Consider the following 25,778-nt stretch of genomic DNA (forward strand, 5'->3'; position numbering starts at 1 on the left):
TTATAAAGGGGTATTATAAATTACTGCTTCCATGATATAGGGACAATTATTTCAGATATAGAGTGATTTATCAGAATAGAAACAGGATAAGCAAAAGGTCAGCACGCTTTATATATTTAGTAGGGAGATCGTCTGGGGCCAGAGCAGAGGGATTAAGTTTATTGAGCGTTTATATATAGCGTTGGTAGGTGCAGGTTTATAGTGTGAAGGTAAGAAGCTTTTCAAAGATTGGTGTATTGGGTAAAGAAGGTTGTGGGAGCATTGTGTTGAAGTAGCCACAGTAATTAAGAAAGGAGAGTCAAATTTACAAGCTGTATCATGGTTGGTGAGATTAAGAAAGGGGTTAGGATGAAAGGATTTACCAGGTTTTAATATGTTATTGATAGGGGAACAGAAAGACTTTGGACTGGATTTTTTTCAGTATTCAAGGGAAGTATAATACTTTCTTTTGCTGGTTAGGATGTTTTTTGAGAGAGATTGCGAAATTGCATATATGATTGGAAAGAAAATTGATTTCTGTTTGTGCATCGAGATTTATTTTATTATTTTTATTTTACATTTGTTAACCAGGATGGTCCGACTGGACAAGACCCATTTACAATGGAGGCCCTAGGAGAAAAGCTCCACTTATTTAATACAACAGACAATAATAATAATACATAATGTAAAGACTTTGTTATTGAGCAGTAGTTTGTGCATAACAGAACAGTACACAAAGAAAGATCATATCATCATTCATACGTGAACATTAAGTTAGTCATCAAAACATACATCAGAGATCACAACATTTCCAAATGTCAAGGGATACCATTTACTTCCATTTTTACAGAGGGTCTGTTAATTGGAGAGAAGAGAGAAAGATGGTGGTAGCATACACTAGGATTTAGTAACACATGGATATAGCCAAGAGCTAATTAGATGAGCCTTAAGGGAGTTTTTGAATTGTTTGGTATTAGGTGCAGAAGTCACTGAGGTAGGGAGATTATTCCAACTTTTTGCTATACTGTGAGAAAACAGAGCTTTACCTGCTGTGTTGGCTATGGAGATAGCGAGGTGTGATTTGTTGGCAGAGCGGAGTGGTCAATTTGGAATGTAGTTAGTCAGTAGTTCCCTACGGGCTGGAGTTTTTTCAGGATATTTTAGGTTGTTATAAGCTATGACTAGTTGGTGGTAGGTTAATAACTGTGGGGGCTCAAGCCACTGAAGTTGCCTAAGAAGTATACAGTGGTGTGTTCTAAACAGGGAATTTTTTGCAAACTTGGCGATTTTGTTATAACACGACTCAAGTTTCTCCAGGTCAGATTTTCTTACATAGGTGAGAATATGTGCTGCATACATGAGTGTGGAATGAAGGTGGATTTGAGCTAGGGTGACCCGAGCTTGATCTGATAGAAAGTCTTTTTGACTGTATAGGGACCCCATTTTTTGTGTACTTTTTTAATAGATTGAGAGATATGGATGTCAAAGTGTAGGTTATCTATTTCGACGCCAAGCAGCTTGGTGTGGAGAGAGTGTGAAATGACAGTTCCATTATTGGAGAAGATAGAGAAGGAGAGTGGAGGGGTTTTTGATTTGTTTGGGGTAAATAGAAGTAGTTTTGTTTTGATGGGATTTAAGATAAGTTGAATATCTGTGATCCACCTTTCTACTGAGGTAAAAGATTCCTGGGCGAGATGCTGTAGGGTGGTGAGATTTGGGGTGGAGCAGATCAGGGTTGAATCATCTGCATACTGTATGAGTGAAGCCTGTAGGGTAGAGGTATGTAGATTATTGGTAAAGATAGAAAAGAGGAGTGGGCCGAGTATGTAACCTTGAGGTGCACCAATGGTAGTTGGGAGTAAAGATGATACAATTCCTTGCCACTGGACAGCTTGTTGTCAGTCTGATAGATGTTTTTTAAACCATGCAAAAGTGTTAGGGGCAAAGGAGTGGGAAACTATATCAAATGCTTTGGAGAGGTCCTGGAATATAGCAGATACAAATCTGTTGTTATTTCTATATTGGTTAACCAGGTTTGTGAAAGAGAGAATGGCTGAAGTTATGCTGTGGTGTGGGCAGAAACCATGTTGTGTAGAGGAGAAGAGATTGTTAGAGTCAAGGAAATGCCTTACCTGAGAGTGTATGCATTTCTCAAGTATCTTTGATAAAGGAGACAGAATGGCTATGGGGTGATAGTTAGAGAAATCATAGGAATTCCCACCCTTGTAAAGGGGGAATAATGTAAGAGATTTTCCATAGTTGAGGGATGTGGCATTCTTGTATGGAACAGTTGATTAAGATTGAGATTGGGTAGGATAGAGTCGGCAGCCAGTTTTAGGAAATGAGCAGGAATACCATCTGCTGCAAGAGTAGTGGGTTTAAGTTTTAAGAGGTATTTTTTTATTGTTGCGGTTGGGACAGGAGAGAATGTAAAGGGAGGTGAGTTATTAGGAGTTGTTGGTATGGATGAGTAGGTATTTTTGGAAAGTTGAGTTGACAGTGATTTAATGGATTCAATAAAGTGGTGATTAAATTGGGAGGCTATATCTCTATCTATTTTTGTAGAGGTGGAGGTGGGAGCTGGTATGGCGGTTTTACCAGGTTTTAGTAGGGAGTTTATTGCATGCCAGAACTTTTGGGGGTTACTGGAGTGTTTATTTTGTATATCTAGAAAGTAGTTATGTTTATCAAGCTCTATTTGTTTTTTGACCTGATTCCTAAGGTGTTGATAGCTTTGTTTGGATAGACTAGTGTTATTTTTCTTCCAGGTTTTCCATGCCTTGTCTCTGGTTTTTAATAGGGCTCTAGTGGATTTAGTAAGCCAAAGAGCATTGTGTTGCTTAGCTCTATTTTTTCTTACTGGGGCAAGTGAATCAAGGATGTTAATAAGAGTGCTATTAAAATAGTCCACAGCTTGGTCTAGGTCAAGGCTGCGTAGTGATTCCCAGTTAAATTTGTTTAATATACTGTTGAGTTCTAGAGGGTTAACATTGCGATAGTTTCTGACTTGTCTATAGACTGTAGGTTTTGGTAAGTTAGTACGTTTTCGTAGGAGGAAAGTAGGGAGATGGTCACTAAGTCTTTCAGGTAGACTACCTAATTGGTAATTATGTTCAGGGTAATTTACTAATGTCCAATCAAGTACAGATTCCTTATGGGATTTTTTGTCTACTCTAGTTGGTTCTTGAATGAGTTGAGAAAATCCATACAGGCTGATGTGGTTAGTAGGGTTTTTAGAGTTACAGGCTTGCCAGTCAGTGTTTAGGTCACCTAATAAAACAGTTTCCTGTGGAAGATTATCTTTTGACCATTGTAGAATCTCCTCAATTACTGGAGCGTTATTACCTGGAGGGATATATGCACAGAGAATATTGATGCTCTTTTTCTTATTTAACAGTAGGAGAGAGCCTATGATCTCAGCAGTATTACATTTAGGTAGAGGAGTTAATAGAGGTTGGAGATAAATTGTAATTTTATAGACAATTGCAACGCTCCCACCCTTGTTCTATCTGGCTGTAGGATATTATATCCTGGAGGGAGAATTTCTTCATTCTGTGTGCTGGGTTGTAGCCAGGTCTCTGTTATGGTAAGGATATCGGGGGAGTAGTGAGTTATGAATGCGTGTAAGTGAGAAAGTTTGTTTGATATACTGTGAGAGTTAAGACTGATGATGAGTAGATCTGCAGTGTGTTTGCTTGGAGGTATAATGTTGCTTTGCCCTGGATTTGGGTGTATATCTCCCAAGGTAAGGAGGTATTTCTTTAATGAAAGTTTAAGCTTGGTAGTTTGTAGAATATCTATGTGGAGTTTACTTGATGTTTTTCTAGTGTAGAACAGTGAAACATAGTTGTTACGTAAAAATAGTATTGTGTTGTCAGTAAATAAAGAGGGGACTATAGGAAAGCTCGTGTGTAATAACAGGAGTGATGGTATGTGTTGTATGGTAGGTGGTGTGTGGTAGTGGTGTGTTTGTGTGTAAGGATGTAATGTAGGTTAGAGTTGTGAGGGTTATTAGGAGAGATGAAAGTAAGGCCTGCATAGTTTAGGTTTGTGGTATTTGGATGCAAGTGGTAAATTAGGGGTGTGGTTAGTCTGGTTGCAGGTGAGTGGCTGTAGGGAGTAGCCAGGTGATTGGGGGTTAGAATAAATGTAGTAGTAGTAGTGGGGGTGGGTGGGAATTTGGGCAGGGAAGGAGAGCAGAATGAGCCGAGCGTAGCAAAGTGAACGGAGCGGGGCTCAGCCACCACGAGATTAGAAAGACAATCAGTGAGCTCTAATCAGAGATAACAGGAAAAAACAGCCAAACTGGGGTAAGTTCATTATATCTGCTTCCCTGTAGAGCAGTGGTAGACTGCTGGCAGTGTGTTGCCGACTGGTGGCCAAAGTATGTTACTACAGCCAGAAAATAACTAACCTGTGTGTATGCTCACCTGCCCTGTAGTAATACTTTAAATAAGGAGCAGTTTACTTTTTTAAAAGCAGATAGTTTTAAAAACAGATTCGGGGTGTGGATAAATTGCAATAGAAGGAACACCTACAGTTTAGAAAGCTGTGCTCGTTAGTTTGGTTTTGTTGCTGTTTCAGGCAGGTAACTGAAGCAGATTTACTCTTCCACAAGATATTGTGATGGGTGAGTCTTTTGGGCAGGGGATGACCACAGAGTGTTTAACCCGTCGGGAGAAGCTGCAAGACATAAGGGGGAACACATACAAAAGGTTAGACCAGGAAAGTAAGAAAAGACGCATGAGAGACCAGACCTAGCAAAACCCTAGAAAAAACAGAGATTTAAGTGTATTATAATACAGACAAGAGATAACCAGTGTAGCAATAACAGTATTCCCAGTTGACTAAGTCATGAAAGCAGAGCACTAAATGTAAATGCAGTAGGTTGCACAGAAGTAGCAAATATTAGCAAACACAGTTAGGCCCTGTAATCAGAACAGAAAACAATCCTAAAAAGAAACTGTAATGGAGCACTAGGAGTAAATGCAATAGCTTATACAGCTAAAGCAACTTTTAACAAACACAGGTAACTGAGCCCTATAAGCAGAGCAGAAAACAATTCTGCTTAAACTGTAATGTAGTACTAGAAATAAAATGCAGTAGCTTGTACAGATAAAGCAACTTTAGCAAGCACAGTTAACTCTGCACTGGCAGACAGTGCTTAGTAGTACTGTAAATAACAATAAATAAAACAGTATGTTATACACAGTACGTTATAAAGCCAGAGACCACACAGGCAGGAGAGAGTAGAAGCTTCCATGTGGAATGCAGAGAAAGCTAGAAGGATTTTAAAGATGGCGCCACAGGAAGGAAGGCAAAGTTAAAGAGTCTGGGGGAGGGGATGGAAAGAAAAGAAAGTGAAAGAAAAAGATAAAGCAGTTTTTAACAAACAGTTAACTAAGCCCTGTAAGCAGAACAGAAAACAAACATTCTTACAAAACTGTAATGAGGCACTGGGAGCAATTGCAATAGATTGCATAGATAAAGCAACTTTTAACAAACACAGGTAACTGAGCCCTATAAGCAGAGCAGAAGACAATTCTGCTTAAACTGTAATGTAGTACTAGAAGTAAAATGCAGTAGCTTGTACAGATAAAGCAACTTTTAGCAATCACAGTTAACTCTGCACTGACAGACAGTGCTTAGTAGCAGTGTAAATGGCAATAAATAAAACAGTATGTCATACACAGTACCTTCTAAAGCCGGAGAGCACACAGGCAGGGGAGAGTAGAAGCTTCCATGTGTCCATGCTTTGTCTCCGTGTTGAATTATTAGCCTTGTTTTTCATTTTAACCATAGTACTGTGTTAGCTTTGGTCCTTCTTTTACCAACTGAAGCAAGGCTATCGAGTATGTTAAGAAAGATACAGTTGAATATTTTAACTGCTTGGCCAAATAAGAGATATTTAAGTTGTGACCAACTACATAGTGATAATAACATGAAAGTGTTGGGGTTAAAGTTATTTGTATTCCTAATGAAGCTAAAGTTCATGGCACTGGGAATGGAGCTCCACCGTTGAACAGCAAATGTGGGGTGATTATCAATCTGAGTGTCAGAAAGTTCTGGAATCGGTTATCTAGTGAGTTAGTTAAAATCCAATCAAATGCTAGTATATTTGTTGTTGGATTTGTTGAATCTGGTGGGAGACTTTACTGGTTGAGTAAACCCAAAGAAGTTAATTGATGTTGGAGGGGAGTTATGTAGTTAAACATTCCAGCCACTATTGAAATAACTTAAGATAAGTTCTTCTTTTATCTTAGATGTTAACTACAAGAGGATTTCTATTACAAAAAGATTACAGTTAGGGGGGATGTACAGTGTTACAATACTGAAAAGTTTTTTGTTGTTAAGAGACTCATCAGCAAGTTTGTGTTAGAGAATATGTTGATTACCACAACTATTCAACTGTGAGTAAAATGTCCACACTGAATGCTACGGGCAGATTTATTTATTTTTTTCTCATTTCCCTCCTCCAGTGCACATCAATCATGTCTTTTTGTTTGACGAAGCATTGTATATACAAGTTCTCACCTAATGCACTCTAAACAAAAATAATAATAAAAAAACAGCTACAGCCAGCTTGTTAGTCAGAAATCACATTATGTTTTAATGTTCAGCCTTGGAGTTAGAGCAAATTAACTCGTGTGGTCACTAATACAATTTATGAGGAATAATTTCTGCTCTGATCCCTGCCTGCTGATCCCCCATATGAATGCAGTAAGACTATACAGAACACAGACACTGATAACCTGTAGCTAAATAGGTGAAATGCATTATAAACAAGGATGGAGGATCAGGCTAAACCTCCTTTTAAACATGCCTGTACTCATCCGGATCAGTTCCATGTAGGAACTTTGAGTCATAAAGCAAGTGTCCTTTGTTCCAACATGGACTGTGTGTTTCCATATTTTCTAATGTTATATTGAGCCACTGGGGATGTACAAGCCAGTGCATTTCTTTGTGCTGGTCCCAAGCCCGGATAAATGGGGAGGGTTGCGTCAGGAAGGGCATCCGGCATAAAATTTTGCCAAATCATACATGCAGACAACAGTACAGATATACATACCGGATCGGTTGAGGCCCGGGTTAACAACGACACCACCAGTACTGTTGGCCAACAGGGTGCTGGCGGAAATTGGGCTACTTTTGGCCGAAGGAGGAGAAGAGGGGGAAGGCATGCCCGAAGGCAGGTAAAGGCTAGAACTGTGATAGTGAGGGTCAGAACTTTGAATGTTGGCAGTATGACTGGTATAGGGAGAGAGCTAGCTGATATGATGGACCGAAGGAAGGTTGGTATATTGTGTCTGCAAGAGAACAGATGGAAGGGGAACAAGGCTAGGTGTATTGGAGGTGGTTTCAAATTGTTTTATCATGGTGTGGATGGGAGGAGAAATGGCGTAGGCATTATCCTGAAGGAACAGTATGCTAAGAGTGTTTTGGAGGTGAAAAGAGTGTCGGACAGAGTGATGTTTATGAAGCTGGAAATTGGTGGTGTAATGATGAATGTTGTTAGTGCATATGCTCCACAAGTTGGGTGTGCGATGGATGAGAAAGAAAAATTTTGGAGCGAGTTGGATGAAGTGGTGATGACTGTACCCAAGGGTGAGAGACTGGTGATTGGAGCAGATTTCAATGGACATGTTGGTGAAGGGAACAGAGGGGATGAGGAAGTGATGGGTAGGTATGGTGTTAAGCAATGGAATGCAGAAGGTCAGATGGTAGTGGATTTTGCGAAAAGCATGGACATGGCTGTGATGAATATGTATTTTAACAAGAGGGAGGAGCATAGGGTGACATACAAGAGTGGAGGAAGATGCACACAGGTGGATTATATCTTATATAGAAGGGCCAGTCTGAAGGAGATTGGAAACTGTAAAGTGGTGGCAGGGGAAAGTGTAGTTAGGCAGCATAGGATGGTGGTTTGTAGGATGACATTGGTGATCAAGAAGAGGAGGATGAGTGTGAGGGCAGCACCAAGGATCAAATGGTGGAAATTGAAAAAGGGTAATTGTGAGATGATGTTCAGGGAAGAGTTAAGACAGGCACTGGGTGGCAGTGAAGAGTTACTGAATAGCTGGGTAACTACAGCAGAGCTAGTAAGAGAGATGGCTAGAAAGGTGCATGGTGTGACATCTGGAAAGAGGAAGGAGGACAAGGAGACGTGGTGGTGGAATGAAGAAGTACAGGAGAGTATACAGAGAAAGAGGCTGGTGAAGAAGAAGTGGGATTGTCAGAGAGATGAAGAAAGTAGACAAGAGTATAAGGAGATGAGGTGCATGGCAAAGATAGAGGTGGTGAAGGCTAAGGATAAGGCGTATGAAGAGTTGTATAAAAGGTTGGACACTAAGGAGGGAGAAAAGAACCTGTACTGATTGGTCAGACAGTGGAACCAAGCTAGTAAAGATGTGCAGCAGGTAAGGGTGATAAAGGATAATGAGGGAAACGTACTCACAAGCGCGGAGAGCAGATGAAAAGAATACTTTGAGGGGCTGATGAATGAAGAGAATGAGAGGGAGAGAAGGTTGGATGATGTGCGGATAGTGAATCATGAAGTGCAGTGGATTAGCAAGGAGGAAGTAAGGATAGCTATGAAGAGGATGAAGAACGGAAAGGCTGTTGGTCTAGATGACATACCTGTGAAAGCATGGAGGTGTTTAGGTGAAATGGTAGTGGAGTTTTTAACTAGATTGTTTTATGAAATCTTGGAAAGTGAGAGGATGCCTGAGGAATGGAGAAAAAGTGTTTTGGTACCGATTTTTAAGAATAAGGGTGATGTGCAGAGCTGTAGTAACTACAGAGGGATTAAATTGTTCAGTCACAGCATGAAGTTATGGGAAAGAGTAGTGGAAACTAGGATAAGAAGGGAGGTGATGATTAGTGATCAGCAGTATGGTTTCATGCCAGGAAAAAGCACTACAGATGCGATGTTTGCTCTGAGAGTGTTGATGGAGAAGTACAGAGAAGGTCAGAAGGAGTTGCATTGTGTCTTTGTGGATTTAGAGAAAGCATATGACAGGGTGCCAAGAGAGGAGTTGTGGTATTGTATGAGGAAGTCGGGAGTGTCAGAGAAGTATGTAATAGTAGTACAGGATACGTACAAGGGTAGTGTGACAGCGGTGAGGTCTGTGGTGGGAGTGACAGATGCGTTTAAGGTGGAGCTGGGATTACATCAAGGATCAGCTCTGAGCCCTTTCTTATTTGCAATGGTGATGGACAGGTTGACAGACAAGATCAGATAGGAGTCCCCGTGGACTATGATGTTTGCAGATGACATTGTGATCTGTAGTGAAAGTAGGGAACAAGTGGAGAAGACTCTGGAGAGATGGAGATATGCTCTAGAGAGAAGAGGAATGAAGGTCAGCAGGACTAAGACAGAATATATGTGTGTGAATGAGTGGGAGGATAGAGGAATGGTGAGGATGTAGGGAGTAGAGGTGGCAAAGGTGGATGAGTTTAAATACTTGGGATCAACAGTTCAGAGTAATGGTGAGTGTGGAGGAGAGGTGAAGAAGAGAGTACAGGCAGGATGGAGTGGGTGGAGAAGAGTGTCAGGAGTGATTTGTGACAGACGAGTACCAGTAAGAGTGAAAGGGAAGGTCTACAAGAGGGTAGTGAGACCAGCTATGTTATATGGGTTGGAGACAGTGGCATTGACAAAAAGGCAGGAGTCAGAGCTTGATGTGGCAGAGTTGAAGATGTTAAGATTTGCACTGGGTGTGAAGAGGATGGACAGGATTAGGAATAAGTATATTAGAGGGTCAGCCCAGGTTGGAAGGTTTGGAGACAAAGCCAGAGAGGCAAGATTATGTTGGTTTGGACATGTGCTGAGGAGGGATGCTGAGCATATTGGGAAAAGAATGCTAAGGATGAAGCTACCAGGTAACAGGAAAAGAGGAAGGCCTAAGATAAGGTTTATGGATGTGGTGAGGGAGAACATGCAGGTGATTGGTATGACAGAGCAAGATGCAGAGGACAGGAAGAAATGGAAACAGGTGATCTGATGTGGCGACCCCTAATGGGAGCAGCCGAAGAGAAGAAGAAGAAGATACTGAGCACACATGACCTAGGTGTAGCAACATACTATATTTCTCATATGGACATGAGACTCATACAGTAAGGAACCCAAACTATAAATAATGTATTTGCTATCTGTGTATAAGATCCCCGGGGCATCACTGTTTTATTTATTTATTAACCAAGTGAACCCACTAGGTAAAAGTGCTTCTTTTTAAGGGGCAAACAAAATAATTTGCTCAGAGTTATAAAGGTTATAGGTAGAAATTAAGGGAATCAGACTTACAACTATAGAATGAGACTCTTTAGGAGTTTATAGCTTTAACCCTGGAGCTAAATTGCCAGGTGATTCATGTATATTCCTTTCCCCACATAATGGCCACAGTCACCTTATTCACTAATGAATATCAGTTTTAATGCCTTGTAATCTAAAATCAGCAACACATAAAAGCGGAAGTTATCTACTGTAGGTGCAAGCGCCATAAAGACTGTATCTCAAAACACTTTGAAGTTACAGTCCCCTTTAAATAATTTTATTGCTCATGTGTGTCTATTGAGAATTCCAGAGACTCATTATATGTGTACCTCAGAATAAGGTAGGGTTGGGAGGGTGGCCTAATGGTTAAGGTTTTTTTCCTTACAAACACAAGGTGCAGGGTTTGAGTCTCACAAGGGATAATTGGCTAGGCTTAAAATGGCTCACAAGGGCAGTTAGCTTAGTACCAGTCTATGAACCTATAACATTTTTTTCATCAAACCACCAAAAGTCATGTCTGTGAAGCATGCCTTTTGTGGTATGAAAACACGGCAGATGAACAGAAACTATTTTAATAATGTCTGTAAAGCACAGGAAATAAGCAAATTAAGTGGTGCAATTGCAATAATGTCCTGGTACTATTTATTTATTTATTCTAATATAGCATCTCTTAAGTTAGCTAAAAAGATTATAGAGTATAAAAATGTTGGCCAAAGCATAGACCTGCAAAGCAGACGTCATTGGTTTGAATCCAGTTCAGTCCGATTTGCATAGGGTGTGGCTATGAATACACTAATTTCCATTGTCATGCTCCTGGGCTGCTCTAAAATATAATATTTATGTCTCAGTGATTACTTAAAATCAAACAAATCCATAAATCTCTGTGTCTCCAATACCTGTATTCAGAAGCATAGCTGGCTCAACCAGTGCCTGTTAGGGACTGGCTTATTAAAGTAAGATCCATGCCCCCCCTCCCCCCAAGCTCTTCCACTGAAGAGAAAAAAAAAACACCCAGTTTACTGTAATAAGACGATGGCTACCACACTTCCCTGAGCTCTTCCATTCAAGAGCAAAAAAAAAAAAATCCATTCTTCTACTGGCATACCATCCTCCCTCCTGCCCAGACATTTAAGTCTCATTTCTGTGCCCTGCTCCAAACCTCCTTCCACATTTTTTTACAATATATATATATATATATATATATATATATATATATATATATATAGTTCTTCTTTTAAACTATAACAAATTCCTTGCTACAAATGTAGCAAACAGTTGCTACAGTTTATACCCTGCCCGCACGGAGCGCTACAGAGCTCAGGTTTGATTGCAAATGCAGTATTGCATTAAAAAAAGATCTGTAACAGTTGCTCACTCCCTTCCAACACTTTGTGCTTGGGGCCGTTGCCCCTCTTGTGAGCTATGCTACAGCCAGTAATCTACAACCATGAGAATAAATCAATCAAAATAAACTCTTAAGTATTTGGAGGCAAAAATGTTATTAAGTCTGTTTACACTCCTCAAGATGTTAAGCACTCAGTTTTCTATATTTGAGTATGCTAATGCTGCAGAAACTGCAGCAAACAGTTTCTACAGTTTGTATCCAGCCTGCATCACTCAGTGAATCAGATATTATTTCTATGGTTCTTACTGCTTAATGCAGAAGTGTCTTTCTCAGATTTGTGGTAAGCTTTGAGCTGATTACATTATTTGGTAGGTGAGGGTGCCTTGTCCTCTGTATAACATTCACTGTTTTGTGGTGTTTTCAATACTGTTTTCCTTTGCATAGATTTTGTTTGCGAATTGTTTTCTGATCGATTGGTTTTATTTAAGTTACATTACTGAGCCATTATTTGTAAAAATAGCTCTGGAATCCAAATCCTTTGAATAGATGTGAGAGCTATTTCTGTTAGTATTAAGTTTCTTAAAGAGTTGCTACACTACAGTTGTTTTTTAAGTACATCTGATTAAGTGATCACCTGTGAATAATGAGTTTGCTTGTGTTTTATCTCTAGGTGTAACTTGCCAAAGCCCTGAAATAATAAATGCTATAGAGTTGGCTTCAAGACGAAGATACTCTGTTTGGGAATCTGTTACACTTGAATGTAGACCTGGATTCACATTAAAAGGCAACAAAAGGATTACATGTAATGAATTGGGAAATTGGCAACCTGAAGGAGTGGCTTGCATTGTAAGTAAATGTGTCTCAGTAATTTTCTTTTCTTAGCTAATATTCCTAAAAAGTCATGGCACAAAATAACTTAATTTTTGTATAAAAATGTGTTTGCATGCATCTGTAAGCATGCAAACACTTTTGTATATAGAGACAAAAGGTTATTTTACACCCATTTGTAAATAAAATGTTTTTAATGTTTGCTTTCAAACATGAAAGATAAAATATACTGAGCCAGGTCTACTTCACACACCCGAAATACCGAAGACTAGATGACTGAGACAAGAATGCCAAAACTCCAAATAAACAACCACATAGCTGAAAAGTTTCCTAGGGTAAGTAACCACTGGGCCAAAAACTCACAGACAAAGGTGTAGCTAGGCATACTCAGTGTACTCAAATGAGTATATTTTTTTCTGAAACTTCAGTATCAAAAAGCGCAGAATGTTTAGAACTGCGTAAACAAATATTTACAATACAGCGGTCCAGAAACAATGCGTGAAAGGAATACATCTTTAAAATAGCTTTTTATTGATATAAATGGTAGCATTTGAAAATAACATATCCCCTTCCTATATGTCTGTGTGGGTAGCATTTTGAGGGTTGAGTACATTTTTAAAAGGACAGATGGGAAGTAGGGGTAATAACATTAAGTTTGACTACAAAATGTAAATTTCTGTCTACACCCCTGCTCACGGAGAACACACCACACTATCTACAATCTATACAGGTGAGGGACTATGCTCCCACACCCCCCAATTTGTGCGGCTGTGCCCCCCCACAACCCCCTAATTAAATATACCAACTCCAGGATAACACTAAAGTGGTGAAAAGGGTATATCTCCTCTTATTGGCCCAGTCGTTACTTACCATGGGAAACTTTTCGGCTATGTGACTGTTTGTTTATTTGAAGTGTCGGTGTTCTTGTCTTGGATATCTGGTCTTTGGTTATGAGGTATTTTGGGTATGTGAAGTAGACTCACTGAGCCATGTTAATGGTATTAATATTCATGGGCAGGCAGGAAGCACTTGTTATCACTTTGAGTTCCATCTCTAATTCTGCCAATCTGTAATTTAACAGTTTGACAATTACATAACTAATTTACGATTACTTATCATATGCTAATCCAGCATAATTAGAGCTGGAACCCAAATGCCGTTAACTCCTCTTGCCCGCCCATGAGTATGTTTAGTCTTCCTTATTTAGAAGCAGTGTTTACAACTTTATATTTTTTAAAGGCTGCAAAATGCACTTTTCTTTTATGTACAAAAAAGTGTTTGCATGCATAAAGAAAAGTTTGTTTCGTGCCTTTAACCATGATAAGTAAGTATGTTGGCAGCTAACCTTCAGATATATTCTCTAAGTTGTAATTAATGTATTAATAGCCATTTGTTACCTTTTAAAATTAGTAGTTTTTGTACTGGCATGAAGTAACCAGAAGTGTAACTGATAACAATTGAGCCTTTATTTCTTGTCCAGAGGTTGGTAATAACATGTATCTCGTAGAAAACATGTTATTACAAAATTAAAACCAGCCATACAGTTCACAGCATGTTAACTAAACTCAGAAATGAGTGTTGGAGCAAATTACTTTTATCATTTGAAGAGACAGCATTTCCTATTCATGAATTCTATCACCCAACAGGATAAGAGAGTTCTTATCAAACTAAACAAACCCCTCAGATGACAAATAAAGTTTCCCAAAGTCAGAATAGAGTTAAATGTGGCTTTCCAGGCCAAGGAAGACCACAAGGCATTTTTTAGCTATGTACTCAGCCTCAAAGGCACAACACAATTGTGTGCAGAGCTCAATGTTAATGCCTTTATTGAGCCAGAAGATATAGCAAACCTACTGGGAGATAAATTCAGCTCTAACTTTCCCCCTCTTTCCCCACCAGCCTCCCATCAGAAAATACCATCTAATTTATATCTCCCTCCTATCACTATGGAATAGGCCCTCAATGATGTCTCTAAGGTCAACACCACATCTATGGGCCCCAACATTGTCTCAAGCTGCCTTCTAAATAGCATGAAACATGACCTATCAGGGCCTCTGGAATTAACATTTAACCATAGCCTCCAAACAGGCTCCATGCCTCATGAATGGGGAACAGCAACCATCGGCCCTCTGCCCAAAGGTAGGCCATCTATAGACCCTCAAAACTACAGACCAGTAAGTTTCACTAGTCTCATATGCAAAGCCATGGAAATAATTATCATAGAAATGATCAATGATGACATAGGAAATCTCCAAACACTGGACCCAACCCAGATTGGTTTCATCAAGTACAGGTCATGCATACTCAACCTGGTGGACTTCTTTGATAAGGTCACCAAAGCAATGGATGAGGAAGAGCAATTCACACTGCCTACCAAAGCAATGGATGAGGGCAGAGCAGTTCACACTGCCTACCTTGACCTGGCCAAGGCATTTGATACAATACCCCACTGCATTGTTGACAAAACTCAAGAATTTGGGTATAAACCCTTATATGTCACCGAGTGGGTAGCCAGCTGGTTCACAGACAGGACCTAGGAAGTTAGATCTGGGCAGTTCACTTCTACAAAGAGGCAAGTCACTAGCGTAATCCCTCAAGAATTGGTCCTGGGGCCACTCCTTTTTTGGCATCTATTCCTCTGAAGTCAAGGCCAGCATCAAGGGCCTCTGGCTGACCACATTTACAGAGGATTGCAAATTAGGAGCAGTCATAGCATGCCCTATCAACACTAATGTTCTCCAAGAAGGGCTGACAAATAACTAGTGTCAGAGCCATGGACTAAAACATAATAGCAAGAAAAGCCATCCATTCCTGGAAACTATAATACTGACAGCACATCCCTAAGAGTCGACCCAGTAGTCAGGGACTTGAAGACAAATGTACAAAGCAATCTAGCCTTTGACCATCATGTGTCTGCAGCAGTAAGGAAAGCATTCTATGTTTTACAAATTATAAACAAAGGAATGCATCTAGGGCCAAGCAGGTCATTGCTCCACTGTATCTGGCATTCATCAGACCTGTCATTGATTATGATTCCCCCTTTGGTATGTACCTAACCATGCATATACAACAATTAAAATGTCCACAGAGGTTTCTCACTAAAAGAATACAGAGCATAAACAACATGCCCTATGCAGACTACTTCAAAGCCCTATCCATTTATTCTGTCTCCTACAGGCTATTGAGGGGAGATCTAGGCCTGGCATACAAGATATCATTGGACCCCACTTTGATGGACCTCCTGAATATCCACAAAACAAACAGCATCAGAATTACCCCTTTTAAAGACTCTTATCTGTGATATAAACATGACTTGCTAGAGATACAGGTATGTATCCCATAGACTACCTCTGCTCTGGAACAGGCTCTCCATCCATGTGATGCAGAGTTCCACCCTAACCCAATTCATGTATAACTTGGACAATTGGATAACTTGTCAGAGATCTGGGCTACATGCCGTGGCCTAAAAAGGTCCCAGTGGTCGCTAGCCTACTACACACCTATTCACCTATTTAAAAATAAAATGTGTTTCCATGCTCATTTTGAGATGGTCAGCTTTTCTGAGTTTGCTAAAAGACTCGGCAATTCCCTTTAAGAATGTGAACATATTTTTAGTTCTTCATTGACCCTTCAGCTCTGAGTAGAAGATAATTCACTGATGATGTTATTGGTGGTCTTTTAGTTTTTATTTAATAGGTGAGTGGGCTGATTTTTATGGATTACATTCAGCCATGACTTGAATAAGTTCTATCAACTCCACACAGTACCAAGTAGCACTACACAACATATGCAGCACCTATCAACTCCACACAGTACAAGGTAGCGTTGCACAACATATGCAGCGCCTATCAACTCTACAAGGTACAAGGTAGCATTACACAGCATATGCAGCACCTATCAACTTCACACAGTACAAAGTAGCACTACACAACATATGCAGTGCCTATCAACTCCACACAGTACAAGGTAGCGTTACACAGCATATGCAGCGCCTAACAACTCCACACAGTACAGTCTAGCGTTACATAACATATGCAGCCTATCAACTCCACACAGTACAAAGTAGCACTACACGACATATGCACCGCCTATCAACTCCACACATTACAAGGTAGCATTGCACAACATATGCAGTGCCTATCAACTCCACAAGGTACAAGGTAACGTTACACAACATATGCATCACCTATCAACTTCACACAGTACAAAGTAGCACTACACAACATATGCAGCCTATCAACTCCACACAGTACAAAGTAGCACTACACAACATATGCACTATCTATCAACTCCACACAGTACAAGGTCACAGTACAAGGTAGCGTTACACAACATATGCAGTGCCTATCAACTCCACAAAGTACAAGGTAGCATTACACTACATATGCAGCACCTATAAACTCCTCATAGTACAAGGTAACACTATACAACATATGCAGCCTATCAACTCCACATAGTACAAAGTAGCACTACACAACATATGCACTGCCTATCAACTCCACACAGTACAAGGTAGCATTACACAACATATGCAGTGCCTATTAACTCCACACAGTACAAGGTAGCATTACACTACATATGCAGCACCTATCAACTCCTCATAGTACAAGGTAGCACTATACAACATATGCAGCCTATCAACTCCACACAGTACAAAGTAGCACTACACAACATATGCACCGCCTATCAACTCCACACAGTATAAAGTAGCATTACACAGCATATGCAGTGCCTATCAATTCCACACAGTATAAAGTAGCATTACACAGCATATGCAGTGCCTATCAATTCCACATAGTACAAAGTAGCGTTACACAACATATGCAGCGCCTATTAACTCCACATAGTATAAAGTAGCACTACACAACATATGCAGCACCTATCAAGTCCACACAGTAAAAAGTAATGTTACACAACATATGCAGTGCCTATCAACTCCACATAATACAAAGTAGCACTACACAACAGATGCAGTGCCTATCAACTCAACACAGTATAAAGTAGCGTTACACAACATATGCAACACCTATCAACTCCACAAAGTAGCGTTAACAACATATGCAGCACCTATCAACTCCACACAGTACAAAGTAGCACTACACAACATATACGGCGCCTATCAACTCCACACAGTACAAAGTAGCACTACACAACATATGCAGCGCCTATCAACTTCACACAGTACAAAGTAGTGTTACACAACATATGCAGCCTCTATCAACTCCACACAGTACAAAGTAGCACCTATCAACTCCACACAGTACAAGGTAGCACTACACGACATATGCAGCACCTAGAACAAGTGTTTGTGGATCAGGCATCAGCAGAAGCTAAATCATTACACTAAATTAGCAGCTGCTTGGCAGTGAGCAACTTGCATTTAATAAAATGACAAGTTTCAAGCCAATACTAAAGTCAAAGAATCTTCCATACATATAACATTGGTCTGTGTAACAGTCCCTCAGGCTAGTCCTGATGTTCCAAGTTACATTATTCCTATTTACAACTACGCTTTCTGAAAACCACACTGTCATTCCCTTAATCCTGTTTAAAACTTACCTCGATTTTAATCTTCTGGTTAAATTCCTGATCAGTTCTATGTACTCATATATAACCCTCAACAGATATAATCACTGATAAGGATTCCTCGGTCCCTTCCCTGACTCAGTGAGCATAGACTCAAGTAATACACAGGAATATGTTAAACCTATCAGATTGGCTGAATTTTTGTGTAGAAATAATTTAATTATTTCACTTTATATTTTATCTTTATTATAGAGAACACAGTTTACTGCCATTATGCTAAGCTATATCTCCTAAGTCTGATTAATACGGGACAGATAGACATCAACTGAGTCATATTTACTCACATGTTATACCTTGAGTGTTTGGAGATCATAGAGCTTTGGGAATAGGAAAGGTTTTCCTTTACCCCCTCCCCCAAACACTATGTGATGTTCGATTCTGTATATTCAGAGAGGTGGAGGGTAGGGCTGGCTTTAGCAGTTGGACTTTGCTCAAGATTTGTTGACAAAGCCAAAAATAATGGGAGACAAAGACCCAAAATCAGAGACAAGTTTTACATATTACTCTAATTCAGTTAAAAAGTTAACAAAATGTTTTGCATCAAAGTGTATTTTCAGAAAATTAAGAACAATGAAACTCTAAAGTTTGGCATTATTGCACTGATGCAAAATCACAGACAGTCAGCAAAAGTTTGGTCATCTTAGAGGTATGGCCAGAGCTGGGTCATAGTCATATGGAGCCCTAGGCAGGGAAATAAACCAAGGTCCCCCAGACAACATTAATTGGCTGTTTGTTCCCAATTACCATAAAACACTGTGAAAATGTGTATGCATACTGTTGTCTTCTTTACTTTTACAATGATAACAGAGATTGGGATTAATATAAAACTTTCATTTCAAAATTTACAGCTAAAACACTGTTAGATATGTGCTATACAAAACAAAATACTCACACAGAAAACAGACTTAGCATGAGCAACAGCAAACTTCTCTTCCTTTGAAACTCACACTTACTGAAAATGCATCTGATAACCCATTAAACACCAAAAGATGTGCTGGGATTCATAGTTAAACAGCATATAGTGAAGCTAATTAGTGGCTATGTGAAGGATGCAGGAATTTAAAAGATAAATGTTTAATGCATGTGCTAACAGCCTCGGATATCCCACTGAACACAAGCACCCCTTTTCTGGAGCAGCCCAGGAGCACTGTCCAGTTAACTGACTTGGACAAAGGCACACACAAGACAAATGCTGATGGAATCCATCCCTGCACTATAGGAAGCAGCTCATTAACAGTTCTTACTCATTTGCACCGAGTGCCAGACAAACTGCTTTAGTCCATACACAGTACATTTCACACTGGCATGTCTGCAAAAACAAGCTAAATTAAAAATGTATTCATAGTCAAAATGTTAACATTACATTTATAGACTTCTTGCTGTCTTGTTTCCATCCATCCATCCTCAAACCCTTTTCCCCTTTTGCACATAGGGTCAGAGTGTCACTTCTACAGTGACAATCATCTTGAGCCAAGGTTTACACCACCAGTTGAATAGCCCTGCCATGGTAGTTCATTCGAACCACTCACTCGTGCACACACTCTCAGGTACAACCCAATTTAGAGTGTCCAATCCATCTACTGCATGTGTTTGGAATGTGGGAGGAAACTGGATAAACCTGAAGGAAACCTATGTGACTGCAGAGTGGACATGCAGACTCCACAATGAAGGTACCCCAGCCAAAAATCGAACCAGAGAGCCTCTTACTGTGAACGACAATGTTAACCACTGCACCACTGCAGCCACCCCTAATACTGTCTTGTTTATTCACAGCCAAATAATCACATTACCAACAGTCAACAAAACAATGAAATCAAGGATCATACCCCAGACACAGGGCTCATATGATGATCTTCCTGTTTACTACAACTGATTCCTTCCTTTGCACCATAACTACTGTGGAATGCTAGAACCAAGTATTTATATACATATACACACACACACACACACACACACACACACACACACACACACACACACACACATGTAACCATCAGTTATAGCCCCTTTTATGACTAGATATGTATCAAATGTTTTCTTACAATCAAATGAATAAACAAAGAAATAAACAATGACCTAGAAGTGTATTTCAGTTTACTACTGCAAGAACCGTACAGAACACATTGCATCCCTCATGCGCTCCTAAACACCCCATATCAGGAATACATTTTAAATGATGGTCTAAATATACTTAAAAGTTTGCTAGTATGACAGATTTTGCATTAGACAACATTTTCTGACAGAGAATGAAGTCTGAAATTCACACTTTTGTCATAGTGACTGAATTGCACAACAGCACGTTCCCAGAAAGTGGCACATTTTATGAGGAACTGACTAGAAACACAAGGAAAAAAAATCCTTTGCAACTCCTCTCCACTCTCTCAACTTCAGTTCAATAATCATAGATAAAAAGCAAAAATCAGGACAAGACTTTAAATATTTCTCTAATATATTTAGAAAATTACTAGAACAACAAGTTTTGGATATGCAAGCATTTCCTAATGGATACAAGGTCTGGAACTCGCGTGCCTTATCATCATTTAGTGACTGCAATCCATAACCACTTGCCAGAAAACCATACATTTTACAAGGAACAGATCACAATACCATCAACTTCTTTACAAAAGAATTCTGGATAAAGCCAAAAATAATTTGTTCAAATTTTAAATATTTTATTTAACTAGGTAAACCACTGGACAAAGTGTTGGGGAAAACATGGGAGAACCGCCTGGTTAAATGACTTGCTCAAAGGCAAATAGATCAAATGACCCTGTACTTTTGACTACAGAAACGAGTTTGTTAAAAGCACAAAGGCTTAAGTGCCAGATAATGCTAATTCACTCAAAAAATTTACCAAAAACAGGTTTTGCAGTAACATACATTTGCTGAACAACAAGAACTATGAAACTGTAAATTACTGACAGCCTGTAAATCTCAGTGATTCATCAGAAAATGAAGTCAGTAAAGGTTTGACAGTTAGTGAAAAAGACTAAGGCTCTATGTTTCTTGATGGCAAGGGTACAGGGTTTGATTCTTTCTACCCTCCTTTGCCTACTGTGCTATTTCCATGTACTGTTCCATGTCTGCTAGCTATGCTGAATACTGTGTTTTATGCGTCTTAAATGCTTCAATGATAACAGTCTGATACAGTCATGGTAGACAGCCAGAGGTGTAATTAGGGAGCATCAAACTGGCAGTGAAATAGTGACTGTCAAAATGTGTTGTTTCACTCTGAAAGCATTTTTGCAGTGGGGGAAACTACTCTGCAGCCCTCAGTGTAAAAGTGTGTGACAAACCACTTCCAGCTACTTAAATATACTAATTCTGAGATTTCTGTTATTTGGGGAAATGAAGGTGATGCATCTACTCGCACAGGTTGAATTCCCCAGTGGAGACTGGGAAACAGCCATAGGATATGGCCTCTGGTTGGAAAGAGCAGTCTTGCTGACATCAGCCCCCTGCATATGTAAAGGGTGGTGCAGCTGTGATACACACTGCACATCAAAGTCACAGGGTTTTACTGGAGATGAGCAAAAGATAAGGGGAGAAAAGGGGACCGAGCACTCAATCAGCAACAGTATGACACTGCCTCAGGATGCCCCAGTCTTCTCATTAGCCTTGAATATGGTTGGAGTATGTCCAGGGGGAGGTTAGAAGGATTAAGTAGCCCTGATGAATGAGGAAAGGCAATGGGAGCAGGATTATGTTCTGCAGTGAGACAGGCAGCAAAAATTGAATAAAAAAATGAAACAGCTTGAACGCTTCATTCAAAGTCATATTTTAAATTCTGTGGGCCTACATCTTCACAATGATGTACTGTTCTCACTGTGCAAGAAACAAACCATTTGAAACCTGTTTACAACTTCTCATGTGAAGAATACAGTCAGCCATCATAATCCTACCCAAGTGAAAATTAGAAACATTTGAGTTTTAATATAATAAATGACAGAAACATAAGTGCATATGACTTCTTTAATAAAACTTAATATTTAAGTTATTTATTATCTTTAAATCTATCCTTAAGCAGCAGAGCAGAGCAGAACAGTTCAACATTTAAATACACTGAACATCTGCAGCCATAGAAGCTGAGGGTGTGCCTAAGGAGACAGCTCAAACTCCAAATGTTTACCACCTTAAACTGTACTTGTTTCTTAATGATATTTATTTTACCACTGAATTTCTTGAGGGTGTACTTGTGGCAGGAGACCAGAATATTGAGGTGGAAGTGAAGGATGTGCAGATGTAATAGGAGATGCATATGATTTCTCAGCAAAGAAAGCATTTCTTAACATATTGAGTGAATATGGGGCTGCTAGATCTGGCTAAGGATAATTCTTGGAGGAGAAATTGGTTCACTTATTTGGCCAGTTATGGTAGATATATCCACGACTGATAGGTTATTGTTGTTAGGGGAACATAAACATGAAGTAGAAAGCTTTGAAGTTTTACCTTTTATGTTGTCCTACCATGGTCCACTGAGTGTTAAGGTAAGGCTAGAAAGCCAAGAGATTCTGATACATCGGGGTTTAGCTTTGAGCCCACTGCTGTTCATACTGGTGATGGACTACATTAGCAAACAGGTCAAATTTGTTGTATGCAGATGACGTGGCATGACAGACAGACACAAGCAAGAACTTCAGCACAGGGTAGAGGAATGGAATACAAAATGAAAAGAACATGCAATGAAAATGAGTACAGATAATACAGTTGTAAAGGCAGTAAATGGGGGAAATCAGAATAAGCTGAAAACTGAGACAGGGAAAATAGTAGAACGGGTTAGCAGCTTCAAGTATCTTTTAGGGCTGGTTAAGAAAAAGGGATGTCTGAATGAGGAAGTCAAATAAAATCAGAGGAGCTGCAAACAAGTGGCACAGAGTGTCATGGGTAGTGTATGACAAAAAAATAATAAAGAAATTAAAAAAGTAAGGTGTTCAAAACAGTGGTACAACCAATACTACTGTATGATACAGAAGTCTGGGCAGCAGGGCAGAGCATTTCTAGATGCTGAAGGTGATGGAAATAAAGTGCCTGAGACTGGTGGCAGGATGCACACTGTGGGACAGATGAAGAAATAGAGACAGAAAAGCAGAAGCCAAAGTAACTCCAATTGCAGAAAATGTCAAAGAGAACAGATTATGGTGGCTGTATACATGCAGAAATACAGAAGACAATCTGGTAAATAAGATTTGGGACAGACAGGAAGAAGGCAAGAGGAAACAAGGGCATACAACAAAGAGGTGGATGGACTGTGTGAAAAAAGACCTGTGACAGCCAGATATGCGTGTCGAAGAAGGTAGGAGAGTGGCATTCAACAGGGAGAGATGGCAACAAGTGACAAGGCACCTTGACCTCATGCAGAAAATGGGAAAAAAGGGGGTTGATTATGGTGATGAGATATTGAATATCTTTTTTATAGGTTCCAGTGAATTTAAGGAATGAAACATTCAACAGTAGTGAATTGGCGATATGAAGTCAATATGGGACAAGTGGATTCAATTGGAAAATGGAAGGCCTTTAAATGATCTTAGCAAATGGCTCTGGAAAGGTATACAAATAACATATGGAAGCAAAGGAGTTGCAGGCACGTTGGTATAGGTGAGTGGGGGGAGATGCAGACCGGACAAGAGAAAGGGCTAACTCTATAGTACATGATATAGAGAAAGGAAAGCCAAACAACAAAAAACTGTAAGCAGAAGTAGATTGCAAGGCTTGTATGCTACGATTACTGGAATAGGAGGTAGGTGAAAACTGTGAAGCAAATGGCCACAAGACTGCGAAGATAAGTTGCAGCACATCATAATGGAAATTCAGTCTTCATTTGATGAGCAGATCAGATAAGGCCCAGTGAGAGTTTTGGAGGTGTTTAGAATATATTATCAGCAACTGGATTATGAAGTCATAAGCAAGTTAAGAGAATTAGTAGCTTTGATGGGATTTACAAGGGGTTGCATCAGCTGTGTATAGATCCTACAAGGGAGTGGAATTGTTAAGGGTAGGTAAAAGGAGCTTGTATCAGTTCTCCATTGGGCACCTATATTGATCTGCTGCTAGGGACTTTGCATAAAATATTATGTTGGGGTTAATGACAGAGATACTTTGGTCAAAGCAGGTTTCTAGGTTACGGAAAGAGGCTTTGGTAGCAGTCTTCCTAAAAGAGGGGAAGGATTTGCTTTGCCTAGGTGCCTATAGGCCATTCTCAATACTATCTCAGGATTATAAGTTTTTTTATGACCATATTGGCCAACAGACTGGTGTGTTCTGTCACTTTCTTTATGTACCTCAATCAGTGTGGGTTTTTCCCTGAGAAACAAACTTTTGATTGCACTGTCAAGCCCCTTCCACTGATCAAGGAAGGCCATGTTATGAAGGCACTACTGCAAGTTGTTCGTGGAACATAGGAAAGACATTTGTGGCTTCCTGTTAAGAGTGCTGAAAGAGTCTGGTTTCTCAGTGGTGTTTCAACAGCTAATTATGGCTCTTTGTGATGGAGCAGTTGCTAGAAAAAAGTGAATAAAGAGCTAGCAGAGAAGTTCTCCTTACACAGAGATACCAAACAGGGGTGGTGTTTCTCCCCATTGTTTGTGCTTCATTTGGAGTTAACAGCAAGGGCTGTGAGGGCTACCCAGCTCCAGGGGGGGAACACGGGAGGGGGATGATTAAGTTTTGCTTCATGTCAGTGACCTTTGACCTGTTAGTATACATGATGAAGCCCTTGAGGGACGTGGAGTTCTTTTTTCATTTTTCAGAGGGTATGGATGGATTTCAGGTTATAAGTTAAATGTGTTCATGGCCAAGATCTTGGCAATGAATTATCAGCCATTGGAGAAATTGAAAGCGCTATGTCCATTTTTGCCTCAGATGAGTCTATTATTTGGATATCTACATCATTGTACAGATAAAGGACACAGCTGGTCTGACACAGGATCCCTCCTCCTTTAGAGGTGTAAGTCCCTGCTTTAAAAGTGGCCATGTTTGAATTTAGATTTGTTTCAAGGGATGCTTACTTTGCAGATGCGGTTCTTTACACAGATCTTGCACTCTTTCTTGTTGTTGCCATTGGCACCTGTAATAACTTTTTTTGTGACCTTGAAAGATTTAATGACTGTTTTTTGTGGAAGAACAGTAAAATAAATGTGGCATGGAAAAATAACTAGACCTCTGGTGGCCTGAGGGTGCAGGATTTGGGGATGTATTGAGGTGCTACTCTTCTGTCTCTTCTCTCCAGAAAGTTAGCCAGGCTGGAGGGGGTTGGGTCAATTGATATACAAGAGCAACTTTGTAGACAGAAAGACAGGCCAAGGGAAGAATTATTCTGTGATTGGGCTTGACTTGAACAGAATAAAATGACCGAGGACTTAGCAGAAAGAATGAAAAAGGTTTTAAGGATGTGATGGATGAAGAGTTGCAAGTACGTTTTACAGCCAATCGTGCAGTTTTGGGGGAAAACTGAAAACTCAGACAAATTATTGGACATAGAAGACCATATTAAATTATGGGATGAGGATTGTTTTAAGGGGTGAGATGGGGACTTTGAGGAGAGAACAGACAGGGCACAGAAGTATATGGTATCTTAATTTCAAAGTCTAATAAACTACAGTGGGCCCTCCCAGGAGGTGATCCTAAACAGGGGCTGCTCTTTTTAAAAGACAGAGGATACAACCTTTGTTGGAAAAGGAGTGTAATGAATGAGTATGCAGCCCTAGAGGAAGAGGGCAAAGAAATTGACAGCAGACTGAGGTGAGACTGGGAACATTTCTTGCAGATCAT

At 39.8% G+C, this 25,778-nt stretch overlaps 1 protein-coding gene across 1 annotated transcript in view; it reads left to right on the forward strand.

The window, feature by feature from the left end:
- The window catches only part of LOC122806222 (complement receptor type 1-like), a 424,151-nt gene that overhangs the window by 391,373 nt on the left and 7,000 nt on the right, over nucleotides 1–25,778 (forward strand). The window contains exon 14 of the mRNA XM_044076465.1: nucleotides 12,268–12,443. Within this exon, the coding sequence (XP_043932400.1) occupies nucleotides 12,268–12,443 (176 nt within the window). The remainder of the gene's footprint in view (nucleotides 1–12,267; nucleotides 12,444–25,778) is intronic.

Source organism: Protopterus annectens, chromosome 7.part0 (assembly GCF_019279795.1).
Source record: "Protopterus annectens isolate FY-2018-M chromosome 7.part0, PAN1.0, whole genome shotgun sequence".
NCBI classification, from domain to species: domain Eukaryota; kingdom Metazoa; phylum Chordata; order Ceratodontiformes; family Protopteridae; genus Protopterus; species Protopterus annectens.